This window comes from Eptatretus burgeri, chromosome 9 (assembly GCF_056783735.1).
Source record: "Eptatretus burgeri isolate ZD-2024b chromosome 9, Ebu_testis_v1, whole genome shotgun sequence".
NCBI lineage: Eukaryota > Metazoa > Chordata > Myxini > Myxiniformes > Myxinidae > Eptatretus > Eptatretus burgeri.
The window spans coordinates 41,273,264-41,290,102 of record NC_140969.1 but is presented as its reverse complement, the minus strand read 5'-3'; the positions used below and the strand labels follow the sequence as shown (position 1 = coordinate 41,290,102).

General features: G+C 39.1%; 1 protein-coding gene across 13 annotated transcripts in view; it reads right to left on the bottom strand.

Moving 5' to 3' along the window:
- UNC79 (unc-79 subunit of NALCN channel complex) overlaps positions 1-16,839 on the bottom strand; it is a 259,172-nt gene that overhangs the window by 96,971 nt on the left and 145,362 nt on the right. For all 13 annotated transcript variants that reach the window (XR_015061602.1, XM_085894924.1, XM_085894914.1 and 10 more), the window contains 4 exons: positions 13,363-13,520; positions 10,408-10,589; positions 9,389-9,590; positions 2,411-2,590 (listed from right to left, as the gene is read on the bottom strand). Coding sequence is in view for 12 of the 13 variants with exons in the window: in XM_085894924.1 (XP_085751050.1) it covers positions 2,411-2,590; positions 9,389-9,590; positions 10,408-10,589; positions 13,363-13,520 (722 nt within the window). In the remaining variant the exon portion in view is untranslated. The remainder of the gene's footprint in view (positions 1-2,410; positions 2,591-9,388; positions 9,591-10,407; positions 10,590-13,362; positions 13,521-16,839) is intronic.

Sequence of the window (16,839 nt, the reverse complement as noted above, 5' to 3'; positions counted from 1 at the left end):
CTTCTCTGTCCTGAGAAGGCATCTTCGAATACTCTGGATATCTGCTCGGCCTCGTCTTGTTCAACAGTTTTGTGCCTTTGTACGTTTTGTTGTTGTTGTTGTTGTTGTTGTGGGTTTGTGGGTCCTTGTCTAGGCCGTGCATTATTGTGGACCTCATTCGGGTCTGTTGCTGTGTTTTGTTGTTTTCCTGTTCATTACCCCCCTGCTTGCTGCCCCACTGTGGGTGCATTGCCTTTTACCTCCGTTAGCCCAATCTGCCATCAGTCTCAATTTCATAGAAAACACTAGAGGGTTCATTGAACACCCTAGCCTGCACAGACTTGAGAAAAAGGAGATGGGAAGGGTCTTTTGAACTCTTGCTTTGAATTTCTGAGCACAATCTATGTTTCTGAGCATGAGCCGCCATTTTTGCCTGAATCTCGACGTTCCCCTGCTCGAAGAACATGCGGCAAATTTGATTGGTCGAGATGGCGTGAAGTTTTACCCTAGTCCTACTAAACTGAAGGAGTGCAAACCTGGCAATTTGTGTCCACAGTGTTCAAATATATGATTCAACAATTGACATAAAATAAATTTTTTAAAGGCTGTAGAAAAAAAAAGAAGCATTTCCTTGGAAATTTACCACCACTAAACTGCCAACAGTGGTGGTAAACGGTGGTGGTTCAGAGAGCAAATCAAAAAACAAACAAACCTGAATGCCCCTCCACCCACAAACTTTTATTAGTTCTTCGTACCTGTTGTTTGTGTCCTTTATGACATCCTTAAAAACAATGTTTTGTGTTTGGAATGATTTTCAATGGTATTTGACTGCCAGACAGGCAGACAGACTGAAACAATTACCTTACTTCTTCCTCTCTGTGCACATGCCTACTCAGGACAATTTTGTTCTTTTTGTCAAATTCAAAGACAAAGTACTGCTAAACTGCAGATTTGTGTTCTCCAGTGTTCGAAATATAAAATTGAATTGAAATTAAGTAGTTCCTCGATTTATAGACTGACGTCTGTAGACAGACAAAGTGAACCAATTGCTTAACCCCGCATTTCGCTACGCGTAGGGTAAAAATAATGTGAGAGCACCATCTTGAGTCCATTCAGAGCCCACTTCTTGCTCATTGTAAGCAAGCTGGGGGACTATCGGGTTCTGGTTCGACTCGTTTCATCTTCACCCAGCTCTTAAATCTAAAATGAGAATGTCGGCCATGATTCAACCCGAATATCCCTCCACTCACAAACTTTGAATATCTCCCTCTCCAAGTCAAATTTTTCTGCATCTATCTACTTTGTCATCCCCTTCTCACACTTAGGATCATGCCTCATCACCCTCATCAGCCCAGCTTTACACTCAGAGCTTTTTATAAAAGTTGTCAACCCGGCAATGCCTCCTCTCATGTCACGTGTCATTGACACTTTCCATTAATCATAACTCAAGATCATTGGCTCCATTTGCAGAGTGAATGTTATTACTTCATATGCAGCCTGTGGCTGCTGGTTGCATAATTTTCTGGAGGCACATCTGTGCCACTAATTGATGCGGTGCCCCTGTTACCAGTCAGCTGGAACTCATTTTGCCAACCTCAGAAGGATGACAGGCTGAGTCAACCCACCTGGTGTTACGTAGCGGCACGACAGGGGCTCAAACTCAAGACCCTAACATCTTAAGCCAGCCACATTAACTGTTAAGCCAACACCAAGCTTTCCAGGTGAATAACAAGTATAACTAGAAGGGCACTCGGTCGAGTGCATACCTCTCCCCGCAATGCCTGATCCACGAGAACATATTGGACCCTTATACATTTTTGAGATATCATGTTATACATCGTTTTTAGCTCGATCCCTCGATGGTGAAGAATCACTTTTAAGATTATCAGATTCGGATCTGGATTTGGATCTTCAGCAAAACCCAATAAATTCTTCCTTGTCACACACCCAACCTGCCCACCAAGTTTCATCCCAATCTGTCAACAACTTTTTGAGATATCCTGCACACAGACAAACAAACAAACAAACAGACAGACAGAGAGGGGTGAAAACATAACTTCCTTCACCTTCAGTGGCAGAGGTAAGTAAATATGATATCAGCATTTGCCTTGTTGAACGATTGGATAGCATGTACAACAGTTTTCTTTTCATGTTAGTGTTTCTTGGGCTATTATGAGCATCGCGTTTGTTGTAAACATTAATACACTTTTATGGGTACTACAAGAACATCAGGACATCCGATGGCTAAATCAACACAGTATATGGATTTGAAGTTTGAATCCCAGCATCATGAGCTACCTGCCCAGATGGTAACAACAAAACAACCCAGAGGTTTAGCAACATATGAAATCAGTCAGATTGTGCATTTTGATTGAATGGTTTTGTGGGCCATATTATGAAGATATAATTAACCTAGCTTAAACGACTCAACTGAGTTTGCTGCTGGTGGAATCCGGGAGAGAGGAAGTCCTTTTGGAGTTAGAATTCCTCTTTACACTGTCTCGCAGGGAGCGTACACTCTTCTGTCGGTTACGGGCGAAACGAGCTCGCTTGATCTTCCACACAGCAGCATCACTCAGGTGTATAACATTGGTGCGAACTGTGGTTATCGCTGTCAGGCACAGGAGGAAAACACTGATGGGGATATCACAGAAAACATTCATAACAGCTGACGCATAATGAACCCCTGTTTGTTCCCTCTTTCTTGTAGCTTTTGTGTCTTCCTTTAGCAGACAAATAAAAAAAAAATCTTCGACACAACGTTTTAAATTGTAGACCTGGCAACATTCAAAAAGTGCTCCAGAAAAAGTGAGGGCACCTTTTTCATGTTAATAGAAGGGTTCCATGCTCTCTCGATAGAGCCTAACATGATGTGGGAGGATGGCATCTCTGAATTTGACTTTGAAGGTCATTTTCAAGGTGAAAAGGGTCAATTCTGACATTTTATCAACAATGTATTGATAGACACATAAGTAATGTTTTTTTTTGTTTAAACAAGTTGCATGAGTTATAATGTAAGGATTGCTAAATCCATTGTACACACTTTTAAATGGTGAAAATCTAATAGCAAAAAATGGCTGAAAAAAAATCACAAATCACATCATTATAAGGCAAAAATATTGACTATTTTTTTCTCAACACCTTCAGAAAATACATTTTTAAACATGTAAAATTATCACATAACCAAACCGAATGCGTTATAAACATCCTCATACATTCTTCTTTCCAATGGAACAATCAGAAATTACATCGGCCAAACAATAACCAAGATACCGTGAAGTTGATAGCAGTGTGACCTCTCTTCATTTTCATAAATGCCAAGGTGAGCCAATGAAAAAAGCTAGGAATTCACAAGGTTTCGGAAAAGCTTCGGATGATAATAGAAAAACTATACGCCAAGAAAACCTATAGAAAACCAAGACGCCAAGGTTAACAACGAATAGCCAAGATCTTGTGAAAAAAGCCAAGGAGTGGTCGGTCACACTGGTTGGTAGGATTTCCTGTGTTGCCTGGTGGGGGTGGGCCCGCGGCGACAGAAGGAGGCAAGGGCCAATCACAACTAAATGGGTGTGGTCACGGTGGAATATTACATAGTCCCACAACAGAAAAAAAAACATTTTCAAGTCGTCTGTCTACTTCAAGTTTGACCATTGTGTGATCTTCACGTCCTTTGTGTTCTTCTATCATGTTCAACCGGCAGTTTTAATGACAAGATAATTCATAGCGCAATCAAAATAAAATTCTCCAGGATGTAAATACATTTCCAAAAGGACAGAAACAAGTAATAACAAGGACAAATGTGTCCAAGAGCAGCGTCCTAAAGGTTTTGTCGGCTAAAACAAAACAAAAACAAAACAACTTCCGATATTTCGTCACTGCCTTGATTAAGCCAATAGTGAGACCCGCCATAGTGTATTTACGTATTTACGAAATATAGTGTATTTACGAAATAAATAATGTATTTACGAAATTACAATATATTAAATGGAAGAATCTTTAAATAGTAACGTGAACTTTTCGAAACTTTAAAGCAAATGTCCGAATATATTTAAAAGTTCATGATAGACGCTCTCAAAAGGCACCGTCTATGTGAGGATGTGTACAAGTGTTTAGTATTTAAGGAGATCCGGATCGTGTATATAAAAGAGCAGAGTCCGAATATAAAGGTTTTGTCTTCAGAACAACAACAACAACAACAACAACAATAACAACAACAACAACGCCGAGCTCCCTCAGAGCAGCGTTCGCTCCGTGAGACGCTGCTAAAAACTTTTTTTTTAATGTAAAAGGATGGATGGATGGTATGCCATCTAATATGTAAACAAGGTTGGGATGGTCACAAAAAATTCTCATGTGAAAGCATCCCTACATGTTTCAATTTACACAAAACATGCAATTTACACAAAACATCTCTCTCGATTTGGGTTCTATAATGTATCAGGCTGGGGAAGCAGTTTGAGTGCACCATCAGTCTTTTATTGTGCTCCACACCCAGAAACCTGAGAACCATCAGTCGGCCTAGCTTCGTCATGCTCAGTGATGTTCCCACCTCCCAATGACCACACTTCCGGTTAATCCGATACATGAATACATGACAGGTTCACAATCATCACAAACACTAGCTGAAGCTACAGTGTGTGTGTGTGTGTGTGTGTGTGTGTGTGTGTGTGTGTGTGTGTGTGTGTGTGTGTGTGTGTGTGTGTGTGTGTGTGTGTGTGTGTGTGTGTGTGTGTGTGTGTGTGTGTGTGTGTGTGTGTGTGTGTGTGTGTGTGTGTGTGTGTGCTGTTTAATATTTCACTGGTTAAATTCATATATGGAAACAATCAATGCATGCTATCATTGTAAATGGATGCAGGGGTGGACTAGTGTAAATCTTCTTTTATTCTTCTTCTTCTTCTTCTTCTTCTTCCTCTTCTTCGTTTGTATGCAGCACAAGGCTGAGGAATAGCATTATTGGCTGAGGGAACGGCTGTGCCACTGAACTAGTGTCATTGATGAAGGTCTTAAAGATGATGATGATCTCAAAAAGAAATTGTGCAACATTACACTAAAGCATGTGGATTTAGGTCTTACATGGAATCACATCGGAAGCCACACGATCAGAGGCTCTTGTAGATCTATTTCATGCTGCTCATCACATAATTAGTAGCAAACCTTTCAGGAGAATAGATACCACCATCGTCGAGACTATTCTTGAGAAGTTTTCAAAGAATGGCTTCTGTTACATGCATGACAACTTTATCAAGGAAAGGATGATCCATTGCTCAGACAACAATATTGATGTCTTTGTGGCAACTCTCGATGGAAAGAATACATTCCACTGCACACAGATGGGAGGATTGCAGAGAAGGCCTCTTCCATATCAAGAGAGTAGTGGCTGTAGTGTTAAGAGGTCATAAGCTTATAACACAGGATGGTCTCCAAAGGGAGGTGGTGAGTGTCGGTGGTGATGGCAGATGAGCAATGGCAGTGGTGGTGTAGCATAACAGTGGTGGTGTGGCGATTTGTGATGGACGTGGTCGGTCGTTCATTGTAGCTGTTAATGGTGAAGGTATGCGAGCTTGGGTTGTGGTCTGATGGTGTAGTGATTTTTATAAAGGCGTTGTGGTGGTGTATGAAATGCTGCAGTGTTGCGGTTCTAATCTGGTGAAGTTGGAGGTGTACTGTCTGTTGGATAATAATAGCACGTCATTTGAATGGGAAGGGTGCGTATGCAAATGAGTTGCCACTGTTGCTCTGGTCTTTGGTGTGCATGCATGTGTGAAGGAAGGAGAGGTTTGTGTGTGCAGCAAAGCAAAATAATGTAAAGAATGAAAGATGGGGGAAAAAATGTAAAGAAAAACACGACCTAAACCCTGAGCAATGCCCATTGTCCTACAATCCCACTACCAATAAGGGAAGGGTTATCGGCTATCTAAAACAAATATTAATGAAATAACTGTCTCAGGACCGCTCTATGTTATGTGCCATTGCCTCGGGGGAGTGCCGGTTTCACAGAACCGCAACAATATCATGCATTGTCAGTAATATTGAGAGTGATAAGAATAATGTAACTGAAGAGGGCCAAATTTGCGAAAGGCGTTTAAAAGTTAGACATAATAGTGCGATGATCACCCGTTCAAAATTAGTTGCCAATTGCCAAAGAGTGATTATGTAAACCTAATCACTTACATTTAAATTTTTTAAAAAACCTTTCACACACTGATGAGGACATGTTTAAGAGTGCGTTTAAGGCCGTTAAGCAAAAGTGGTATTGTTAGAACTGCAGTTGTACTCTCATATACCTGCTAGCAGTTTCAGATAACTTTAGAATCACCATGTCTAGGTTGCGCTATTGTGGTTGATGTACCGCAGTAAGGATTTCCGGTAACTGAAATGATTACAGTTCTAATTACAGTAGTCTGTCGAGAATTACTCCTTGATAATGAAGTTAAAACTACAATAGGTTGCAGTTCTAATTCTAGTGGTCTCCAGAGAATTACTCATTAATATCAGAGTTAAAACTACAGTTGGTTACAGTTCTAATTAAAATAATCCACAGCGAATTACTCTGTAATATTAGAGTTAAACTAGAATTGGTTACAGTTCTAATTACAGCAGTCTGTGGAGAATTACTCCTTAATACTAGAGTTGAGCTACATTTAGTTACAATTCTAATTATAGTAATCTGTAGAGAATTACTCATTAATATCAAAGTTAAAACTACAGTTGGTTACAGTTCTAATTAAAATAATCCACAGGGAATTACTCTGTAATATTTGAGTTAAACTATGGTTGGTTACAATTCTAATTAAAGTAATCTGTAGAGAATTACTCCTTAATACTGGAGTTAAAACTATAGTTCGTTACAGTTCTAATTACAGTAATGCGTAGAGAATTACTCCTTAATACTGGGGTTAAAACTATAGTTGGTTACAGTTATAATTACAGGAATCTGTAGAGAATTACTCATTAATATTAGTTAAACTATAGTTGGTTACAGTTCTAATTACAGTAATCTGTAGAGAATTACTCATTAACATTAGTTAAACTATAGTTGGTTACAGTTCTAATTGCAGCAATCTGTAGAGAATTACTCCTTAATACTGGAGTTAAAACTATAGTTGGTTTCAGTTCTAATTACAGGAATCTGTAGAGAATTACTCATTAATATTAGTTAAACTATAGTTGGTTACAGTTGTAATTACAATAATCTGTAGAAAATTACTCCTTAATACGGGAGTCAAAACTGTAGTTGGTTACAGTTCTAATTACAGGAATCTGTAGAGAATTACTCCTTAATACTGGAGTTAAAACTATACTTGGTTACAGTTCTAATTACAGTAATCTCAAGAGAATTACTCCTTAATACTGGAGTTAAAAGAAGAGTTGATTACAGTTTTAATTAAAATAGTCTACAGAGAATTACTCATTAATATGAGAGTGAAACAATATTTGGTTACAATTCTAATTACAGTAATCTGCAGAGAATTACTCATTAATATTAGAGTTAAAACTATCGTTGGTTGCAGTTCTAATTACAGCAATCTGTAGAGAATTACTCCTTAATACTGGAGTTAAAAGAAGAGTTGATTACAGTTTTAATTAAAATAGTCTACAGAGAATTACTCATTAATATGAGAGTGAAACAATATTTGGTTACAATTCTAATTACAGTAGTCTGCAGAGAATTACTTATTAATATTAGAGTTAAAACTATCGTTGGTTGCAGTTCTAATTAGAGCAATCTGTAGAGAATTACTCCTTAATACTGGAGTTAAAACTATAGTTGGTTACAGTTCTAATTACAGTAATCTCAAGAGAATTACTCCTTAATACTGGAGTTAAAAGAACAGTTGGTTACAGTTTTAATTAAAATAGTCTACAGAGAATTACTCATGAATATCAGAGTGAAACAATATTTGGTTACAATTCTAATTACAGTAATCTGCAGAAAATTACTTATTAATACTAGAGTTAAAACTGCAATTGGTGACAGTTCTAATTACAGGAATCTGCAGAGAATTACTTATTAATATTAGAGATAAAACTATAGTTGGTTACAGTTCTAATTAAAATAGTCAACAGAGAATTACTCATTAATATTAGTTAAACTATATTTAGTTACAATTTTAATTACAGTAATCTGTAAAGAATTACTTGTTAATATTAGAATTAAAACTATAGTTGATTCCAGTTCTAATTACAGTAGTCTGCAGCGAATTACCCCGTAATACTAGAGTTAAAACTATAGTTGGTTTTGGGCAAAAAACTATAATGACAGTAAATGGACGTATAAGAATTTCATGGTATATAATTGGTAATTTACATGGGACATTTGCTTGAATTAGCTCAAGAGAAGGCAGAAGACGATAAGAATAGGGCAGTTGGCCGATGTGCATTGAGAATCTTCGAGGATAGATGTAATCCTCTGGAGAAGTATGACAATATCACATTTGTCTGGAGTTACAGACTCTTGAAGGAATCATTTTGTTGGCTGCCGAATCTAGTGCAAGATGACCTGAGTCAAGCTATGATGAGGAGCAATGTGCTGGATCCCCTCCGTGATGCTGTGATTCCATGCAAGTGCATCATTTCAGTTGGTTGTTGGAGATATGTGTGGACGTTTTACAGGCTAATCGGCTGTTTAGAGGCACACAGTTAAACAGCTGTTTTTCTCCCTTCATACATTTCCATCTCGACGGGCTATAGCTGTGCGTGTACAATATATTTTTTGTCAGCGTTTAAGGGTTAGGCATGTGTTTGGAAGACGCTCTCGAAACAGCTTTCGTCATTTCGGCCCATAGTGTTTCCTAAGCTGAGTATAACTGTCATTGGGATGACAGGATGGCCTAGAAGTACACACTTTCACCTCTAAGTTGTCTTACCTGACCTGGGTTAGAATATTGGCCCAGCTATAAACTGTCAACCTGGTGATTCATAGACAGGGTGATTCACCAATGTGTGTACCATCCATCGGATGAACGTCAAACCAGCGACCCATCTGCCAGAATTAATTAGTGGACATTAAAGATCCCACTGTGTCCTTCGTGAAGAGTAGATGATCCATTACCGGCACCATGAACAACTTCCAAATTCCTGCCCTAACTACTGCTGAGAAGGAAATGGCAAACCACCCAGTACAAGCCTTGCCAAGAAACTACTTCAGCAACACTGAACCTGCTTCAGGCAGAACACCAGAATACGAAACACATATGTGTCTGTCATTGCATTATTGATAACATCTCAAATTTTTACCCTTTTGACCTTGGAAATGACCTTCAATGTCAAATTCAGAGATACCATTCCACACATCATATTCAGCATCCCACGCCCAATCAACCTAACGTGGTTAATTGCTATTATCAAATAATTGGTGTCCTTTGTGCAGTGCAAACTCTTGACAGGCCTACTATATAACAGGACATACTTGTGGGGAATGGAAATTCTTTGTTGCAATCAAGGTGCAATTGAGCCTCAAGAGAGAGCGTGTCAAAGCGGTTGACAAAGAACTCCCAACTGAGGGCTTGTATATCAGGTCGAAGGCTGTGCAGAATCAGCAGCTTGTTCAAAATGGTGGGACGGTCCTTCACCACCATGTCAAATTGGAAGTCCAAGCAAGTGCACAGAACCTGCAAACAGCATCATACATCTATCACTCTTTCTCCAAGTCAGGAAATATAACACATATAGTGAAGAAAAGATGAATTGCATGAGTATAAACTTCAACCTCATAATCTAAGGGTCATTTCGCTCACTAACGCTGTTCCAAATCCCAATCTCAATGCTGGAACAAAGTGCATGAAAAATACAACAACCAACAACTCAGATCCAGAATGTACCAGAGGTGATTCAGGTGTTAAAGTGAGATGAGCTACCAACTACAGTTAATTGTATAAGAGCATTCAAATAACTAATTGGAGTTTTTAGTTATTGAGTGTCTTATTTTCATGGGATTAAACAGATGTAACCCGCAGGTTACAACTCATCTTAAAAACAAAAAAAAACTATGCCAAAGAAGAAAAATAAATAAATCGCCAACACCTTGGTCAAATTCCAAATTCCTATTCTGACTTCCTGTGTCAGAATGGCGACCTATCCAGCGATTGTAACCCTAGCTGGAGAAACTGATTCAGCAAAACTGACTCGCGGTAGAGTACAGAGCATGGTTCATGATCTGATGATCACAACTCATTAGCATATGGCAAGCCAGGCTCACACCGTAAGCTAATACATTTGATTACACCACTCTAATAGTAAAGACGCTGCTGGCTCCATGTATGCCACCACATAGTTTTAAAATATTGCTGACATAAGGAATTAAATTGATTGATCGAAATAAATGCAGCACCTCCTCATGTATTTTCATTTCCTGGAATCCATTGCATCAATACAGTTGATTCAATAATATGCAAATGTTGCTTCAGATATGCATAGAAATCAGCACACCCGCAATGAGGAGTGTTTGATGGTGTCGAGGAGTAATCGTGCTCGAGTACTGACAGCTGGGCTTGGATCCTCAATGGCGGCCAGGTAGCAGCACAGGGCATGTGAGAGTGAATACTTCAGCGTGTGGCTCTTGGCAGTGGCAGTAACATCCAAGAAGCGGCAAAGAACCACTACCTTCTCCACTGCTCAAATGGTGGTGATACAACAATGCACAGAGTGACTAGCAAAGGAATGTCACCGTGTTATGTTGCATGATAAGTAGTGAAAAACATGACCACAGTAGCACATGAAAAAGAAAGGAACTTTGGAAGTTGCAGTAGAGAATGATGTGAATAATATTTGCAATGTTCCAGAGCATTCAATGTTCAATGTATGCGATGTTCCAGCGTGGAAAATATTGAGAATAATTTTTATGGTCGCATGTAGTGCGGTAATATGACCACTGGAAGTTCCAGTTCTCTCAAAAGAAAAGAAAAAAAAGATCCTAAATGATTTGACGCAAGTTTAAAATAATGATTTACAATCTCTTGAGAGTTTCTACAGGGATTCTCTGAGTTGAAAAGGAATGTTTGGAAGAGCCAAAAACCCCACAGCATCCCCATCATGATTATTGCCCATAAAGACCATAAAAGGCCCTAAAGAGTAATGTGGTCAATGATGTACTCAACCGAGACAATTCATTCCGAATTAGATAAGGGAATACAAAAATCACTGAGAAGGTCTATATTGGTCTGCGTTGGAGGACAAGATAAACAATGGATTTCATAAACTACAAATTGAGAAGAGTAATCCAAAAGTTGTGAACAGATTTGGACAAAATTTGTTGGAGAGGTTGCGTGTGCGACAAGGATGAATTGATTCGATATTTGTGAAGAGCCGGATCTGGATCCGGATACGAGAATTTTTTTAAATTTGGCATGGTCACAAAGAGCGGATTAATGTTGAATTGCTCAACCAATTGGCAAACGTTCTGGGCAATGATTCCTCTAATGGGTTTTATTGTTGGAATGATTCCTCTAACAATTATACAATTAATTTCAGAAAATATCACACTTTGCAATTTATTGTCATTAATGCATTTCAATGTCTTAAACCGTAGATAAGTCGAATGTGAGTACAAGTCGAGGCCTGGACTCCCGAGGGGAAAAGTGCCGACTTGTATGCTGAAAAATACAGCAGTTATATTGTTATTACAAATATCAGAGTGTTTAATATTTGAGGCTGGGGTACATCTCCAGTGTTTGTTTTATGTGTTCGAGTGTCTTCATATTTTTTTGCAAGAATATTTCTTCACATCTTTGTTGCAAATATCACAGCGTGTTTTTATCTTCATTTTATTCAAATAAAAAAAGTTGATCTTTTTGGTTGCACTTAATGGTATAACTTGTTTTAATAATATCGTGTGCTGTCATTAAAAAAAAAAATTAGTTTGTATTTATATATTGCATTCAGACTTGTATTTACATGGAGTATTATCATTGGCATAAAGATGTAAGAGTCTGCTCTTAAACTGGGAGGTTGCTGGTTCAAACCCTTGGCCTAATCATAACCAACGACTATTTCTTTTTTAAAGTATAGTTTGATGCTCAGCATTTAAGAGGATAGAGCACAGACAAAAACAATGCCAGGTAGGCAATGGCAAACCACCCCAGTGCGACCCTTGCCAATAAACTGCTTGCACAGCACCAATGTAAAGTGCATGGTACAAGTTATTATCGTTTAAGATTAAAAAATTTGAAATATTTTAAAATAAATATAATAATATCCTCCTATAACTTCTCTTTAATTAAATCATACAGCTCAAATTGTGTTTAAATTTTTGTTTGAATTAATTTCTTTAACATTCTCTCTTGAATCTCAATTTGGTTTTTTTTGCAATGCAATTTTAAAATGCTTTGCTGTCGATGCTGCTTTTGGATCTTGATAAAATGCTTTGACGAGTAAGGTTGTGCCATCTCTTACATGTTTAACTTGTAATTTTGTTTATTATGATTATAAGTGGTCTTGAGACTCGAGACAACGATGTAAAATGAGAAAATGAACTTGAATGTAAAATTGTGTGGAATACAAAATGTTTCACAATGAGAAAATGAGCCAGAACAGACATAATCAGTGGGAGGTCATGCAAATGAGATCACGCATGCACAGAAGAGGCTAGTGAACCAGAACCAACATATTCCCACTACTTTTTCTCATTTAACATACGAGACCCTCACTCTTTTCATGAGCAGCCTGGGGAGAGGGTGAGTGAGTGGGGAGGGAAAGTGTGGGAGGTGGGGCAAATATATTTTGTGCCATGGCTAATAATCCCCTCTGTCTGCAGCAGGAGTCAGGAAACCACCCGCACTGTGGCACATGTACAGGCGAAAATCGTAAGTCATTGTAGGCCATCGTGGGGAGTGTGGGGATTTTTTTTGTGACCATGACCTGACCCAGGGTACCACCAACACTTATGTAAACCATAAGAGCAATCGGTAGAAGTGCATATGCCTCCACCAGAATCCTGATTCAGATCTTCACCAAAATCTAAGCAATTCGTCCTTGCCACACACCCAACCTGTCCACCAAGTTTAATCCGAATCCGGCCACAACTTTTTGAGATATCATGCTATATATCATGTTTGGCCCCATTTCTCAATGGTGAAGAATCCTTCCACCTTTGGTGAGTGGAGGTAAATATGGTGGAGACCAGCACAGCTCTGTTTTTTCTATGATTTTCAGATGGGCACACACACACACACACACACACACACACACACACACACTATAATATCGTAGTATGTACACAATATAATTTAAGTCCTTCCAGGCTGAAAGTATCACATGACCATGCCGTTGCACCACGTTACACTTTAAGTATGTGCATTTTCAAAATACACATCTACATAATCTGTCAATACATGTTAGGTTTCAAATAAATTGATGGGCAAGCAAGAATAAAATGTATCATCTGACCTGCTTCAAATCGAACTTTCCATTCCTTGCTGTTGAAAGTGTTATCAATAGTTGCCCAGAAGATGTCGGCACCTTGAGGAAGGGTCAGGGCATGCTGCAGCAGAGCTGTTGCCACAGAAGGTAGCTGAGAGTAATCACTGCGCAAAGCCTCCCACAAACTGGCAGGCACACATCAAGGTCCCTTTACCATCCTATGAAGATAGGCTTTGCTTGTTTTACAATGACGAATAGGTTCAATGCAAACTTGATAAAACTTTGTGTGGATCAGAGAAGTCACATCAGTTCCAAACTGGTTGCAGGAGATGACGTGGTCACCACATGATTCAAATATTACATATTTTTGTTGGGTTATCTTGACTGCTTTTGCCCTTGTCGTTTGACAAGCAACACCAAAAGTAGGTTCATGTATTTATTGGAGAAGTTTATCTGATCTCTTGTTGAAGCTAAACTAACGTGGATGGTGGGGTAGTTAGATAAAGAAGTAATGGTCACATTAGAGCTATAAAATAAATAAAATGACCATTTTTACAGCCATTTTTCCCTGCTGTGCAGGGGTTTGGCTTTTTCTTGAGGCAATGTTTTATGGCCAGATGCCCCTCCTGACGCCAACCCTGGTCACCTCTTACGACACACCGGGATATGGTACACCTATTCTAACCAGGGCATACACCGGGACCAGTACACTGGTACTCACTTTGCCGACCTCGGAAGGATGACAGGCTGAGTCAACCCCCTGGTGTTAATTCAGCAGCCAACGGGACTTGAACTCAGGACCCTGGGATCCCAAGCCGCCACCCTAACCACGAAGCCAACACCAGGCTTGTCACATTAGAGCTATGTGCCTCAAATATGACCCAGAGCATTGAGACAGAAAATTGGACCAAACATTCACCAGAAGACAAAAAGTTGTCTGATTGCTGGCAAGATAGCTCTCATGCAATGGATAACCCTAAAAAATATATATTGTTGATGGAGGGGCAGATGAATGGGCAAATTATTGGAGTGATAGGTTTTGTGGAGGAAAGGATGGTGTTAAGGATGTGTGTATGTTTATATGAAAAGAACAAATGTTTGCTATGAAGCAGGCAGGCAATGGACCCCAAGCATAATTACATCATGCAATGGTTCTCGTGAGAAGTTCAGAGATAGAGCTCAGGCTGGATCCACCATCAATACTTTCCTATCATTCAACTGTACCAGCTGACCGTGCAATGACATTTTCTCCCAAGAAAAAAATGCCGTATGTTACTGCATACCAAACTCCATTTCAACAACCAGGGGAACTTCCGAATGCATTAAAAACTTACAAAACAATCCTGAATGGGGGAGGCTATAAACCATAGAGACCAAGTCAAAATGGACAAATGTTTCAAATGACAAAATATATTGTTGCGTCATTTTATCTGCAACAATATCATCTGTACAAATCTCGATTCTTGACCTGTCTTAAATTCACTAATCACTGTCGAGAAGCTGGAGATTTAAAGGAAGTATTATGACAATACTATGCAACAACAACAAATATATATATATATATATATATATATATATATATATATATATATATATATATATATATATATATATATATATGCTGGGATCCGTGGAGGCCTTCGGCAATGAACTGCGGAGCCTGACCGGTGGAGTTTACGAAGGCCCAAGGGCAGCAAACAGCCTTGGATCCGTGAACACCCAAGCAGTGATCCACAGAGCCTGCGACCTGAGGGCACATGGTGGACTGCAGTTCTAATAACTCAAACCACTTCAGAAAGGGCAAGTGCGGTGCAGTATAAGAGAGAAACTTGCAGGGCTGCTTCACGAAGCTCACAGTGGACAGGAAAATACAAAACTTGGAGAATCAGAAGAAGAAAAACAAAGAGCTGAACTTTCAGGGCACTTGGTAGAGTGCATACCTCCGACACGCAATGCCTGATCCACGAGAACTTATCGGGCCCAATACATTTTTGAAATATCATGCGATACAGTACTATATCGTTTTTGGCCCTATCTCTCAAAGGTGAAGAATTACTTTAAAAATTTTAGTAACCGGAGATGGATCTTCACCAAAATCTAATCACTTTGTCCTTGTCACACACCCAACCTGTCAACAAAATTTCGTCCGGAACCGTCCACAACTTTTTGAGATATCCTGCACACAAACAGACAAACAAATAGACATCCATCCACATCCACTGGGACCATACTCTAGGCAGAGCGTTGGTGCTGCTTAAGCAGTCTCCTTGGCTATTCAACACAATCCTGGACGGGTCGCCACTCCGACACAGTATACCAGCATGCTGGCACTCATTTTGCCGACCTCGGAAGGATGACAAACAAACAAATAAACAAGAAGACGACGTCATGCAGAGCACAATACTTGCAAATTCCATAAAACAAATTTGTCCTCAAAAACAATTGGTGGTTGAATTCAATAACCAAATATGCAACTCCTCTTGAAATTTCAAGTCAATTGGATGAAAATTGTCAATTTTAGAAATTCGGCCTATGTTGTCCTTTTGGCCAATATAGACCTCAAAAATAATTGGTGGTTCAATTCAGTTACCTGAAATATAAATCCCCTTCAAATTTCAAGTCAATCAGATGAAAATTGAGGATTTTAGAAATACCACCTTAGTTGTTGACCTTTTAGTCAATGTTGACCTCAAAAATAATTGGCTCATTGAACTCAGTGACCTGAAATATAAATCCTCTTCAAATTTCAAGTCAATCGGATGAAAATTGAATATTTTAGAAATAGCACCTAAGTTTTTGACCTTTGGCTTATGTTGACCTTTTGACCTTTTGACCTGAAAACCTTTTGACCAAACCCACCTCCTTCATATTCTCCGCTTTCCTTCCTGAAGGTCCCTGAAAGTCCATCTTGTATACCGCGTGTTCCCCGCCCAATCCCGCTCCCTTCCACAGATTTCCTAATGTCTCTGTTCCCCACTGTTTTGTCCTTCCTTCTCCTACCCTCTCTTGTCTCCCTCCCCCCTTGTTGTTTGTTGTGTGTTAACTCTGATACGAGCCTCGACAATGTATACAAAAAAAAAAACAATAGGCTTCTTCCTTATGACAAACTCTACCATGTGGTGAAGTTTCATGAAGATCGGTTTAAAATTGTGACCTGTAGGCGACAAACAGATAAACAGACAAACAAATAAACAGGCAGACAGACAGAATATCAAAATCGACTGACCAATATACTTGAAAAATCCTCGATTTTGCAAGTAACAAACAGGCAAACAAACAAACAAACAGACAGAAAAGGGTGAAAACATAACCTCCTTCACCTTCGGTGGCGGATGTAATAAATAAATGTTGTCGAAAGATAATAGCAGAAGGGAATTTTGTGAAATTTTCATGGGAACATCGAAATTGGGAAAAATTCATGGAGAAAAAAATTGCAGATGGTTTGCGACCGAATGGTGTGACATTGGACAAGAAGCTGCTACGACACCAAGCAGCAAAATCAAG